Raw genomic sequence first — 14,919 nt, forward strand, 5'->3', positions numbered from 1 at the left:
AGAGAGAGAGAGAGAGAGAGAGAGAGAGAGAGAGAGAGAGAGAGAGAGAGAGAGAGAGAGAGAGAGAGAGAGAGAGAGAGAGAGAGAGAGAGAGAGAGAGAGAGAGAGAGAGAGAGAGAGAGAGAGAGAGAGAGAGAGAGAGAGAGAGAGAAATATTACGAGTTGCAGAGACTGGAATAAAAGAAACGAATCAAAGAGAAAATTAAGCTGATTTATGAGTCTGAAATAGTGATCAGCTCTCTCTCTCTCTCTCTCTCTCTCTCTCTCTCTCTCTCTCTCACTAAAAATCACTGGCCAAGCATTTTTACACACGAAAAAAATCTTAATCATTTGATGTCACGATAAAAGGGAAGGATTGAAAGGATACTAAAACAAAGGGTTAAAAAATTGCCATATGAAAGCAAGGCATGTACAAAAAAAAAAAAAAAACATAGAAAAAAACAAATGAGACAAAAAGGGGAATTAATTTGTTCATATATACGAAGACATGAGTTTTTGTGTTCTCTATTATTGCAAGCAGCTTTTGGTTCTATGTATATCTGTCCCTGTTCCCTTCCTTGCCATCCTCAGAACGCGCCGCCATGTCAGACCAGCGCAAAACAGGCCGACGAGGAAAATAAACAGTGTGAACCTGAGTGCTTAGTGTCGCCGTTACTGTCGTGGTGATGAGCAGCGCTTCCCACACACATGAAACACGACCCGCTCCTGCTGTGCTTGGGGAAAAATGCTACAAAATAGAGAATTGGGTCCTTTTCAAATAAACTCTTAGTTGTCACAGCATTTCACAAAGCTTGGAAAAGGCAAAATTAGGTCACAGGTACAGCATATAAATAGCTAAAAATTAAACTATCAACTCAAAATTAATCTTTTTCCTATGAGTGGTCACTTTAACTCCTTCAGTACTTGGACGCTTTTTTTACCTTGAGTTTTAGGTATATTTAGACAATTTTACTTACATTAGCTACTGTCTATGGAGGTCAGAAGATTAATGGCCAGAGTCTTCGCTATTCTAACCTCCCATATAAGTTTCTGACACTATATAAAACTCCCAAACAGAAACCAGAATGAATATGAAAACGCGTCATGGCACTGAAGGGGTTAAAGAAAAAAATCGCACTGTTCAAATTCTGATTCCACGAGGAGCCAATTAATTTGTCAACAAGTCCTCGCAAAATTCAGCATAAAGGAGCATAATACCGAGAGAAAGGAAGGAGAACACAGTAGAACAAGTCAAGCCGTTCGCTCGCTTTCCCTTCAACACCCGGCTGGTTTCAGGAAACGCAGAGATAAAAGAAAATAAATGAAAAAGAAAAAAAAAACATTCCAATTTTACGAGATACGAAGAAGAGCGGATTTAAGTCAATTAGCGAAGAGAGAAAAATAATCCTGCAAGCGAGAGAGAGAGAGAGAGAGAGAGAGAGAGAGAGAGAGAGAGAGAGAGAGAGAGAGAGAGAGAGTGTGTGTGTGTTTCTGCCCATGAGACAAAACATAAAGGAAAATTTTGTGACATGTGTGTGTGTGTGTGTGTGTGTGTGTGTGTGTGTGTGTGTGTGTGTGTGTGTGTGTGTGTGTGTGTGTGTGTGTGTGTGTGTGTGTGTACGCGGAAGCAACAGGTAAGAGCACTCACTCAACAGGTGGAACTGGAGAGCTTTGAGAGAGGGAGAGAGGGAGAGGGACAAAGGGAGAGAGAGAGAGAGAGAGAGACGAGTAAAGTGAGAGGGGAAGGAGGGGGAGGAGGGCGAGGTGTGGCACTGAGCAGCATAAGGGGAAAAGAAAACACGAGGAAGAGGAGGAGGAGGAGGAGGAGGAGGAGGAGGAGGAGGAGGAGGACAAAAAGGAGGAGGAGGAGGAGGAGGATTAGGAGGATGATAGGATATGATAAGAAGATGTAGGAGTAAGAGGAGGAGGAGAAGGAGGAGGAGGAGGAGGATAGTAGGCGGAAATAGGAAGGAAAGGAAGGAAAGGTGAAGAGGAGAGTGGGAGAAGGACCAATGTCACAGGAAAGGGAGGAAAGTGGAGAGAGATTGAGAAAAAGTGGAGGAAGGAAGGAAAGAGGGGGGTCGATCCAGAGAGAGAGAGAGAGAGAGAGAGGTGCACAGATGGTCCCGTAGCGCGTGCGTGTTGATAAGAAGAGCAGTCTCGACTCACCTCACCCTTCGCTAAAGTGTCAGTGTATGTCAGGACGTGGTAGGGAGGGGACGTTGCTCTCCCGCTGCCCGAGTGGAATCATTTAAGTCCCCCGCACAACCCTTCGAGGAGACGTGCGCCCGATTAACTGAACCGTGACTGAAACAGGTGGAAATAATTAACGTGAAGTGCTCAGGAGGACAAAACGCTTCGCTCACTTGTATATCGTTAATGGTAAGATGTTGCGACATTGAAAAAAAAATAATAAGAAAAATGAAAAAAAAGAAAAGGAAAGAATAAAAGGGAAAAAACGGTTTCCGAATCTTTTAAGAAGGGGAAAATTTTTACAATGAGCTTCTTTCCTTTCACACAGAGAGAGAGAGAGAGAGAGAGAGAGAGAGAGAGAGAGAGAGAGAGAGAGAGTATTTTCGTCATATGTTTATTTTCTGATACATTTTTGTTTGTTTTTGTGTCTTTCTATTGTGTTCGTTAACAGGAATTCTGGGAGAGGGTACGCAGAAGCGGGAGGGAGAAGGAGGTGAGGGGGCGAGGAGGGATGAGGGGGTGAAGGAGAGGGAGGGAAGGGAAGGAATGGAAGGCATGGAAGGATAATAAGAGAAGGAGACCATAGGATAAAGAAAGATAAGAATAGGAAGAGAGAGAGAGAGAGAGAGAGAGAGAGAGAGAAATGTGTGTGATTACCAGATCTAAACTTGATATCAGACATAGGACCACCACCACCACCACCACCACCACCACCACTACCACCACCACTACCACCACCGTCATAACCAATGTGTCTAAGCTAACATTTTATCCCATGCTAATTAGCTAGAGTGTGTACCTGACGCAAGGAGGCAATTAGCAGGTAACGCATCTTATCGTTTCCAATCCACCGTTCCCTAAGTTTCGCTGCTTCTGTCAAAAAGTGATGAAAAATGATGGAAATGATAAGAGAAACAATAGAAAACAATAGAAATGAAATGTTTAATTGTATGGTACGGAAAGATTTCAACCACAGAGAGAGAGAGAGAGAGAGAGAGAGAGAGAGAGAGAGAGAGAGAGAGAGAGAGAGAGAGGATGTCCTAATATCATTTGACCACAGAAAGACTTAAACCAGAGAGAGAGAGAGAGAGAGAGAGAGGGAGGGTGGGTGCACTAATATAATTTTCACAGTGACAACTTTCTGTTGGAGGCAAGTTTTTATGATAATGAGGATGCATTTTTCTCTGCTTCCCATTCCAATACCTACTGTTCTTCTTCTCCCTTTTCTACCTTCTCTTCATCCTCCTCCTCCTCCTCCTCCTCCTCTTCCTCCTCTTCCTTACTTCTTCCTCTTCTACCTTCTCCTCTTCGTCTTTCTTCACCTTTTCCTTCTCTTCCTGATTTTCTTAGTCTTCTTTTCTTCTTCTTCCTTTTCTACCTTCTCCTCTTCAACTTTCTTCTCCTTTTCCTCCTTTTCCTGCTTTTCTTATTCTTCTCTTCTTCCTATATTTTTTTTCATTCTTCTTATTCCTTCCTGCTTCTGCACCTTCATTTCTTTCTTCTGCCTCTCTTTTGTCTTCAATTCTTTCTCTTTCTCTCTCTCTCTTTCTTTTTCTCTCCTTCTTCTTCTTGTTCTTCTTCTTGTTCTTCCTCCTCCTCCTCCTCCTCCTCCTCCTCCTCCTCCTCCTCCTCCTCCTCCTCCTCTCACACAAGTATCGTCGATCAGTGAAGAAAACTTGTCTGGGGAAGCAAATAACCTCATTTTTCCCCAATGGACTTCCTGGTGTATGTTTTCCTTCTATTCCTCTTCCTCCTCCTCCTCCTCCTCCTCCACCTCCTCCTCCTCCTCCTCTTCTTCCTCCTCCTCCTCCTCTTCTCATTTTTCTGTTGTTTTTGTGCCAATTTTTCTTTCTTTTCTTTTCTTCTTTCTCTTTCTGTTCTTTTTTTTCATATTTCCTGCTGTATTTTCCTTTCCTTAACTCTTGTTGGCTTTCTTTTTCTCCTTTTTTTTCTTTTCTCCTTCTCCTTCTTCTTTTCTTCTTCTCCTATCTTTAATTCCATATTTCACTCCTTTCCTTCAATTTCCCATCCTTCTTTTTTTTCCCCCTGTTCGCTTTTTCCTTCTCTTCTTCTCTCTTCTCTTCCTCCTCCTCCTCCTCCTCCTCTTTCTTCTCCTCCTCCTCCTCTTCCTCCTTTTCCTCTTCCCTTCATGTTCATCACTTTTTTTTTTTCTTAGTCATTTAGTTAATTTTCTCGAATTAATAAGAATTTTTTGCACTAAAGGAGAGCAAGAGATGTTTGTGTGTGTGTGTGTGTGTGTGTGTGTGTGTGTGTGTGTGTGTGTGTGTGTGTGTGTGTGTGTGTGTGTGTGTAAGCGTGTGTGTTTATCATATTCTTTCCGTCAAGTAAAAAAATATGTATGTTAATTAATGTTTTGATATTTTCTCACACCAATTAATAAGCTTTCCCAATACTATTTAGCCATTCGTTGAGAGAGAGAGAGAGAGAGAGAGAGAGAGAGAGAGAGAGAGGCAAGGAATGTAGAGAAATAGAGAGAAGGAGGAAGGAAGAAAGGAAGGGAAGGAGGGAAGTGAGGGAGAAGGAAAGAAGACAAGGAAAGGAGAATGGAGGAAGAAGAGAAAGGGAAAGAGGAAGGGGAAATGAAAAAGGAAAGGAAGGAGAAAGGAAGGGAAAGAGAAAATAAAAGGAGGGAGGAAGAAGCGAAAGGGAGAATGGAAGGAGAAGGAAAGGGGAAGAGGAGGGAAGGAGAGGGGAAGAGGAGGAGAAAGGGGGAGAGAGGAGGCAGAAATTAAAAGGGAAGGGAAGGAGGAGGGAAGGGAAAGAGAAGAGAGAAGAGGGTGGAAGAAAAGAAATGAAGAGGAAAGGGAAGGAGGAAGGGAGGAAGAAGAGAAGAGGAGAAAGAAGGAGAAATGAAGAGGAAAGGGAAGGAGGGAGAGAGGAAGAAGAAAAAAGGGAAAGAACGAGGAATGAAGAGGGAAGGGAAGGAGAAGGGAGAAGGGAGAAGGGACGGCTAAACTTCAAACAAGTGACGATCTGTTTGCGCAACGCGATGTTCACACGATCCTCTTCCTCCCCTCCTCCTCCTCCTCCTCCTCCTCCTCCTCCTCCTCCTCCTCCTCTGCTACTTCTCCCCATCATCTAAGTGCCTCTAAAACACCCCCTCCCCCTTTCCCCTCCTCTTCCCAGGGTAATGACCAACACCCTTACCTCCTTACCTCCTCCCCCCTCCCTGTGACCCCCACCTGACCCTTTCACTGTGGGGGTCACGGTCGGGGAAAGGGAGAGGGAGAGGAGGTGAGAGGAGAGAGAAATCCACTCTTACTGCATCTGCTTTTACCTCTCTCCTTCATCCTCTCCCTCATCCTCTTACCACCTCGTCTTCTTTCTCCTCCTCCTCCTCCTCCTCCTCTTCTTCTTTTCTCTAATACTCATGTCAAATAGGCAGTTCCTCTTTCCTCTCGTTTCTTTTTCCCCCATTACCTTCATTGAGAAAGCAAGATAAGTTTTTATTCTTCTTCTTCTTCTTCTTCTTATTATTATTATTATTATTATTATTATTATTATTTATTGTGTTCTGCAGGAAAAGCCTCGAGAATAAGGTGAAAAATAGAACATGCTTAAAGTCAAGGGAAAATATTTGCCGTCCTTTAAGTTTCCATCAAAGGGGAAAGTAAAGAGTGGTGTCGTCTGGTGAAGGAGAAAATGTGAAGAAGAGATAACGTAGGCGGGAATGGAGGTAAAGGGTGCAGATATGAGGTAAAGTCACGTTAGGTTAGGTAAGGTTTGGTTAGGTTTGGTTAAGTTAGGTTAAGTAAGGTGACGATAAGATAGGTTAGGTGAGGTGAGGTGAAGTGAGGTGAGGTTAGGTTAGGTTAGGTGAGGTTAGGTGAGGTGAGGTTGGGTGAGGTGAAGTTAGGTTTGGTAAGGTTTGGTTTGGTTAGGTTAAGTTAGGTTAGTTGAGGTGAGGTTAGGTTAGGTGAGGTGAGGTGAGGTGAAGTTAGGTAAGGTTAGGTTTGGTCAGGTTGGGTTGGGTTAAGTTAGGTTAGGTTAGGTTAGGTAATGGTTAGGTTAGGTTAGGTTAGGTTATCTTAGGTTAGGTTAAGGTTAGGTAGGATTAAGTTAAGGTTAGGTTAAATCAGGTTAGGTTAGGTTAGGTTAGGTTAGGTAATGGGTGTAAACGTGTAAGGAAATGGGATAAGGTTTGCTCAGGAATTAGTGTGGGTGATGGAGGGAAAATATGGGGTTACTTATCTCTCTCTCTCTCTCTCTCTCTCTCTCTCTCTCTCTCTCTCTAATTATGCATACCCTTCTCAATCCACTTCGACACCTCTGAGGAGAGCACACACACACACACACACACACACACACACACACACACACACACACACACACACACACACTCTCTCTCTCTCTCTCTCTCTCTCTCTCTCTCTCTCTCTCTCTCTCTCTCTCTCTCTCTCTCTCTCTCTCTCTCTCTCTCTCTCTCTCCCCAAACACACACACATTCACACACTCATAAACTTGAAATGAACCTCACAAATTGAAACATACCAAGAGAGAGAGAGAGAGAGAGAGAGAGAGAGAGAGAGAGAGAGAGAGAGAGACCAATGCTATACAACACAGTGTAGAAAACATCCTTCGTAAGCATTATAAAGTTTGCTCCCACTTTTGCTTAGCCGGAGGAGAAAGTTTGCATGTTTTGCGCAGTTACACGGAAGGAGTGAAGGAGGAAAAGAACTAACAAGAAACACTAGTAAAAAAAAACATGTGGCTATTGTGATGAAGGAGGGAGAATAGGAATATAATGTGAAGAAGAAAGGGAAGGCAGAGAGAGAGAGAGAAAAGAGAGAGAGAGACGTGCATACAGTCAACTCCATACTTGAAAATAACACTAATAAAACAGATAAATATATAAATGGATAGATACATAGAAAGACAAACAGACAGACAGACAGACAGACAGACAACAAAGTATACAAGATCCATTTTATGAAGGTGAAGGAAAATAAACGAAAGATAACGACGAAAGTTGAGGAAATAACTTGATGAAATTTGAAACACAAAACGCATTGGAATGATTAATAAGAAAAAAATGCTGAAAAATATCAACTAACTGGAGTCTTGAGAGAGAGAGAGAGAGAGAGAGAGAGAGAGAGAGAGAGAGAGAGAGAGAGAGAGAGAGAGAGAGAGAGAGTTCATTGAGCATAAGAAATAGGAAAAACAGAGATAGAAGGAAATGAAAGATGATAAACAGGAGGACAAAGAGAAGTAAGAGGAAAGAAGGGAGGAGAAAAATATAAGCACGTAAACTTAAATAAAGACTAGAAATACGATAAGAGGAAGAAAAGAAAGAGGAGGAGGAGGAGGAGGAGGAGGAGGAAGAGAAATATGAAGGATGAGAAGGAGGAAAAAAGACAGAGAATAGAAAAAGAAGAAAGAAGAAGAGGTAAAAGAAGACACGTCATGAAGTTGCGACCAGAGATGAAAGAAGAAAAAGGGAAGAGAAGAGAAGAGAAGGGAATAAAAAGACGGAGGAAGAGACGAAAAGAAGAGAAACTGAGAGAGGGAAAGAAAACAAAAACACGAGAAAAAACAGCAGCAGATATGTAGACCCTTACGAGACTGTTTATTAAAGAAGGAGGAGGAAGAGGAGGAGGAGGAGGAGGAGAAGAAGGAGGAGGAGGAGGAGAAGGAGGAGGAGGAGACACTTAGGTTAATTTGTTTTTCTGTTCATTGAAGAGACAAAATTAACCTTCTTTTGAGACGGGAAGAGGGAGGGAAAGGACGGGAAGAAGAGAGGGAAGGAAGACGGGATGGGAGGGAGGGAGGGAGGGAGGGAGGGAGGAGGGAGGGTGAGAAGGAAAGGTGAGAAGAAAAATTAATGAGGAGTAAAGATGTGAACGGAGAAGGAAAGGAAGGGAAGGAGAGGAAGGAAAAGGAACGAAAGACGGAAAGATAGAAAGAAGAGAGGAAAGATTAATTGATGGACAGATAGATAAATAAACTGACAGAAAACGAAGAAAAAGGAAATAGAAGGTAGTAAGAGAGAGAGAGAGAGAGAGAGAGAGAGAGAGAGAGAGAGAGAGAGAGCTACATACAAAAAAACACATACCTCGCAGTTCTCACGAGCTAACCTGACGTAAGACTTTGAAGGTGATAGTGTAAGTAAAGGGCAACAAAGGTAAAGGCTCTCTCCCCACCCTTCACTCCACCACGAAAAACAAAAAAATACGTCAAAAATAATAACTCACATTAGAGAAGGAAACACCAGAAGGAAATTTTGTAGGAAAGAATGAAGACAGAGGAAATGATGAAATAATGAAGACTAACCATTAATATTCTGACCTCCATTGACTCTTAATGTTCGTAAAGTGGTCGTAAAGTGAAAACTCAAGGTAAAAATACGATCCAGCACTGAAGGGGTTGAAATAATGAAGACTGTAGCCATTAATCTGCTGACCTCCATAGACCCTCACTAATGTCAGTAAAGTGGTCTTATTGTACCGAAAACTCAAGGTAAAAATGCGATCAAGCACTGAAGGGGTTAGAATAGTGAAGACTGTAGCCATTAATATTCTGACCTCCATTGACCCTTCCTAATGTCAGTAAATGGTTTTATTGTACCGAAAACTCAAGGTAGAAATGCGTTCCAGCACTGAAGGGGTTAAAATAATGAAGACTGTAGCCATTAATCTTCTGACCTCCATAGACCCTCACTAATGTAAAAAATGGTCTAATCGTACACGTAAAAAATGTGTCCCAGTACTAAAGGAGTTAAGACGGCATTTAAAAGTCTCTACGGTGTTGGTGTTGCAGTGTATCACGTATTGAGAAAACCCACTGCTATAGAGTAACTACATGCTGGAAATACCAAACAAATATCTGAATCATGAGAATTCAAGGGTTTGCTAACAATTTGGCAACCATTTCCTTGCGCATAATTGAAAAACCAAACGTGAAATATTTACATCAGTCTTATTAGAGAGAGAGAGAGAGAGAGAGAGAGAGAGAGAGAGAGAGAGAGAGAGAGAGAGAGAGAGAGACTTATTAACGACATGAAAAGAAAGAGAAAAGAAGGGAAGCAGAAAATGATAAAATAAATGAAGCGTGGATGGTAGGAGAGAGAGAGAGAGAGAGAGAGAGAGAGAGAGAGAGAGAGAGAGAGAGAGAGAGAGAGAGAGATGTAAGAACAGAGACCTACTAGACACAATGTTTAGAGAGAGGGAGAGAGAAAGGGAGAGAAAGAGAGAGGGTAAGGGAGGGATGAGAAAAAAAAACAAATGATAAGAAAAGGAAGGAGAGGACACAGTGGGGGACAGTAATCTCTCTCTCTCTCTCTCTCTCTCTCTCTCTCTCTCTCTCTCTCTCTCTCTCTTTCCGTGACGATCGATTTTCCTCATATTTCACTTCTCCCATCACTTTCCATTAGCGTGACTCTCTCTCTCTCTCTCTCTCTCTCTCTCTCTCTCTCTCTCTCTCTCTCTCTCTCTCTCTCTCTCTCTCTCTCTCTCTCTCTCTCTCTCATTAAGCCCTCTCACTTTATCTTCTCCATCTTTCCTCTTTCTCTTTCTCTCTCCTTCCTTCTCTATTTTTCTGAATCATCTCTTCTCCTTTTCCTTCTTTCCATCTTTTTTCCTTCATTCTTTCTTCTTCTTTTTTGTCTAATATTTCCTTCCTCGTTTCTTTCATCTTTCATTTCAATTGTATTTTCTCTCTCATCTTTTCATTCCTTTCTCTCTTCCTCTCCTTTCATGGATTTAATATTCTCTCTCTCTCTCTCTCTCTCTCTCTCTCTCTCTCTCTCTCTCTCTCTCTCTCTCTCTCTCTCATACATTACTGTCCTTTCTTCTTTCTCTTCTACAATCATTTACCTCTCTCTCTCTCTCTCTCTCTCTCTCTCTCTCTCTCTCTCTCTCTCTCTCTCTCTCTCTCTCTCTCTCTTAGCTACTGATTCTTTTCCACGCAACGCTACTGTCACACGCTGCGTACCCACACACACCCATCCACCCACACACACCCACACACACACACACACACACACACACACACACACACACACACACACACACACACACACACACGCACGCAGTTTCTACCTATAATTATCTTCGAAAATAGCAAAACATAGTCACCTTTGGAATATTTCATGGTATAGGGGACCCCGCCGCTCGAGCCAACAGAGGGCTAATTACTCAGCCTGTTTTTTCAATCGTTGGCACCCCGTCAGTTTGGTTAGGTAAGGTGGTGGTGGTGGTGGTGGTGGTGGTGGTGGTATTTCAGTGCCTGTCTCGTTGTGTTGGTGATAGCTAAGGTTGAGATGGAAGGACTGTTGAGGAATGAAGAGGATGAGGAGGAGGAGGAGGAGGAGGTAGAGGTGGAGGAGCAAGAGGAGGAGGAGAAAGAGGAGCATTGGAGTAGTGGGTTTCTTTATATTAACGATTTTTTTGTTGTTGTTCATTATTAATGGTCTAGTTTTTGGTGCTACTACTACTATCACTAATAATGATTTTACTACTTCTACAACGAGTACTGCCACTACTACTACTACTACTACTACTACTACTACTACTACTACTATTAATTCACTTATAATAATAATAATAATAATAATAATAATAATAATAATAATAATAATAACAACAACAACAACAACAGCAGCAGCAAAGGTCCACAATTTCTAAAATGATAAAATGAAAACTGTAATTTTAAAGAAAAATTCATACACGAGCGTGGATTAATTCTCTCTCTCTCTCTCTCTCTCTCTCTCTCTCTCTCTCTCTCTCTCTCTCTTGCCCTCCATCTATATCGGTAATGTCTAGCCGGCCAGGGGTGAGGAAGCCACACCCAGCCACACCCTACTAAACACTGCCACTCTTACACCCTGTCACTCGCTCACCCTGCCACACCCTACACCCTGCTACTCCTACACCCTGTCACTCCCTCACCCTACCATTCCCTCACCTTGCCACACTCTACACCCTGCCACACTCAAACCCTTTCATACCTCTCCACACCCACACATGTTCACGTCTACACCCACACACACACACACACATCCACACCTAGTATGTTAAGTACACCCAGTAACACCTTTCTACACTTGTAACTAACCACATCTACACACACACACACACACACACACACACACACACACACACACACACACACACACACACACACACCTAGTATGTTAAGTACACCAGTAACACCTTTCTACACTTGTAACTAACACATCACACACACACACACACACACACACACACACACACACACACACACACACACACACACACACACATACATACGTACATACATACATACATACACACATACATACACTTACACTTACACCCAACACCAAAACCTCACCGGATCTACACCCAATCCCTCCCAAATGTATCCACAACATGACATCATATACACACACACACACACACACACACACACACACACACACACACACACACACACACAATCACACTCAACCTAACCTAATCTAACCTAACCTAACGTATTATAACAGAACACACACACACACACACACACACACACACACACACACACACACACACTAATGCAACCTAACCTAACCTAACCTAGCAATACCGAACAGCACCCAAACTTTGAAGCACTCTATCGTTCACTACGAAATAATGAAGAAGTAAACAAGTGAATGAATTGAAAGATGAAGCAATGTAGGATGTAATAAAGGCAACAATATTTTAATTCTTTACACAGGGATGAAAAATGCGGAAGGTTTGAACATGGACAAAGTGTTACCGAGGACCAAGGGATAAAAAGGACAAGCTGAACTGAACGAAAAGAAACGAACCGCCCACCTCCACGAATGGCACGTTACTAAATCCAATGAAACAGCCCCAAGTGAACTATCCTTAATGAAACATCTGAACTGAGCGATGTATTGTGGAATGGTGCACCTGCTGAACGCTGCTTACTGGGAAATTTGATCAGATGTTACCAGTTAATTTCTATGGCATTACAAAACGTGGTGGAATAATCTTGCTGTGAGCGATACTAAGTGAAAAAGATTAGAGTGAAGTGAAGGAGGAACTGAAAAATATTGGGTGGATAAAATCATAAACCAGCAGAACGAAAGAAGGAGAAAAATTTAAACAAAGTGGAAATCGAAATGCAAAAAATAAACAGAAGCCAGACGTGCGGAGATAAAAGACAAAAAAAAGGCGAAAATCAATAACAGGAAATGAAAAATACGAGTAAAAGAAACTAATGCAAAGACAGAAAGTGAAAACATAATAAAAAAAAAAAAACAAGAGAATAAATAACAAAACATAAATAAACGAAAACAAACGTAACGAAAGTAAAAAAAAAGGAGAGAAAAGAATAAAGCAACACAACGAAGGGAGAGAATAAGAGAAAAAAAAAGAGAAGTAGGAAAGAAAGAAAAAAATATATATAAAAAAGTCAACAAACATAATAGTCACTGAAGATAAAAGAAAATAAGATTGAAATTGTTTGAGTAGTGTAATAAGAGGGGAAGAAAAAATACAGTTAATCAGAAAATCTATGAAGGAAATAAGAAGGGAGTTGCAGAAAGACTAAAACAAAACAAACAACACAGAAACAGATAAAAAAAGAAGATAAAACAAAAAGCACACGAAGGAATAGACTAAAGAAAGAAAGACACATTGAAATAAAGAAAAGAGAAGAGGAAAGAATACTAGAAACTTGATAAAGAGGATAAAATAAAGCAAAACAAAACAAAGCAAAATAAACGCACAAAATACAAAAGTGAACAGGAAAAGAGGAGAGAAAGAAAATACAGATTAAAGGAATAAACTGCTGAATGTCAAACTAAAACAAGAAAATAAAGTTAAAAAAAGATAAAAATTTGAAAGAAAGAACAGAATACAAAACAAATACGAAGCAGAACAAAACATAACAAATAAAACACAAGGAAACGAAGAAGAAACAAACCAGAGAAGGAAAAGAAAATAAGAAAGGAAAATAGGACAAGGAGAGGAGAAATAAAAAAAAACAGTAGAGAAAAGGAAGAAAAAGAAAAAAAAGAAAAGAATAAACAAAAGTAAGAGAAAAAAATAAAACGAGAGAGAGAGAGAGAGAGAGAGAGAGAGAGAGAGAGAGAGAAGGACAGTAACAGGACCAGAAATCCAACAAATTCTGGAACAGTGAAGCAAAAATGGAGACAATAGCAGAACACAGTCTTCAAAGTCCCAGACAGGAGGGAAGGGGCGCTGCACGAGACACCGCCCACGAGAGAGACACGGCAGAAGACACAAGAATCTCACAGACTAACCAAGAGAAAGACAGGGAAGACAGACAGGAAGGACAGAAAATAAGCGTTCTTCCTACCATTCCTTCCTGCGACGATGACGGAGGAGGTGAAGAAGGCGAAGGAGGAGGAGGTGAAGAAGGCGAAGGAGGTGAGAGAGATGAGGATAAAGAGATTCAGAATACCAGTACCTCCTCCACGTCTGCAGAAGAGCATGTTAGCTCTCCCTCAAGCTCAGACACGGCACAGGCCTCCTCCAGCGGCTGCAGTAAGGGAGCCACGCCCCCCACCTCTCTCCCGCTGGTGCCCAAGAGTAACATGAAGCCCCCAGCCAAAAACTGCTTCAGGCTTGTGGTTCTTGGCGCCTCCAAGGTGGGCAAGACTTCCATTGTGTCCAGGTATGTGTGTGTGTGTGTGTGTGTGTGTGTGTGTGTGTGTGTGTGTGTGTGTGTGTGTGTGTGTGTGGTAATAGTAGTAGTAGTAGTAGTAATAGTAGTAGTAATGGTGGTGGATTATGGTGGTGGTGGTGGTGATGTGGTGATGGTAGTAGTGATAGTAGTAGTAGTAGTAGTAGTAGTAGTAGTAGTAGTAGTAGTAGTAGCTGCTGTATTAATGATTGTTATTGTTGTTGTTGTTGTTGTTGGTGGTGGTGGTGGTAGTGTTGGTGGTAGTTTTCATGGTGGAGGTAGTAATAGTAGTAGTAATAGTAGTAGTTGTAATCATTCTGTCTGCGAGCATTTCACTCCACACCACGCGTCGGACCGTGTAAACTCGTGTTCTCATTATGATCTGCAAACCGTGACTCTGATCTCAAGCCTCACTCTGAAACATTTCTGCGCTATACCTCCAATATGAAAGGTTCCAGCTGAAGTGACGTGTGTTCTTACTGGTAGTTTTCACGGTTCTAGAGACAGGAGTACCAGGACGCATTTCCATTTTCATTCTGCTTATTATTTGGTGATTTTATACTGCTTTATAAACCTATGTGGGGGATTCAAATAGTGGAAACTGTGGCCATTAATCTTCTGACCTCCATACACCCTTACTAATGTCAATAAAATGTCTAATCGCACGCAAATCTTAAGGTAAAAATGCGTCCCAGTATTGAAGAGGTTAACAAGATTTCTATAACAACCTTACTCTGAAACACTCCTCGACGCACCTCCAATACTAAAGGCTCTAGAGTCTAGATGAAGTGACGTGGGTTCTTACTGGTATCTTTTACGGTTCTAGATACAGGTTAACAAGATCTCTACTAATACAGGAAACAGTCCTGAGAACCTGGCTAATAATTATTGTGGGCCTTAACCCTTTCAGTATTGGGACGCATTTTTACCTTGAGTTTTGGGTATGATCAAACGATTTCATTTACATTAGGAAGAGTCTACGGAGGTATAGAAGATTAATGGCTTCACTTCACTATTTCAATTCCCACGTAAGTTTCTGAAGCTGTATAGAATCACCAGATAGTAAGCAGAATAGATATAAAACCATGTCCCGGTAATGAAGGGATT

At 41.7% G+C, this 14,919-nt stretch overlaps 1 protein-coding gene and 1 long non-coding RNA gene across 2 annotated transcripts in view; both read left to right on the forward strand.

Moving 5' to 3' along the window:
• The first annotated feature begins 2,097 nt into the window (after nt 1-2,097).
• LOC123513673 lies at nt 2,098-12,323 on the forward strand. Its single transcript, XR_006677425.1, has 2 exons — nt 2,098-2,361; nt 11,872-12,323. It is a non-coding gene; the product is annotated as an uncharacterized LOC123513673 (long non-coding RNA).
• Nucleotides 12,324-13,210: 887 nt separating this feature from the next.
• The window catches only part of LOC123513672 (GTP-binding protein Rhes-like), a 35,060-nt gene continuing 33,351 nt past the window's right edge, over nt 13,211-14,919 (forward strand). The window contains exon 1 of the mRNA XM_045271011.1: nt 13,211-13,803. Within this exon, the coding sequence (XP_045126946.1) occupies nt 13,313-13,803 (491 nt within the window). The 5' untranslated portion in view covers nt 13,211-13,312. The remainder of the gene's footprint in view (nt 13,804-14,919) is intronic.

The sequence above is a fragment of the Portunus trituberculatus genome, chromosome 36 (genome assembly GCF_017591435.1).
Source record: "Portunus trituberculatus isolate SZX2019 chromosome 36, ASM1759143v1, whole genome shotgun sequence".
Lineage (NCBI taxonomy): Eukaryota > Metazoa > Arthropoda > Malacostraca > Decapoda > Portunidae > Portunus > Portunus trituberculatus.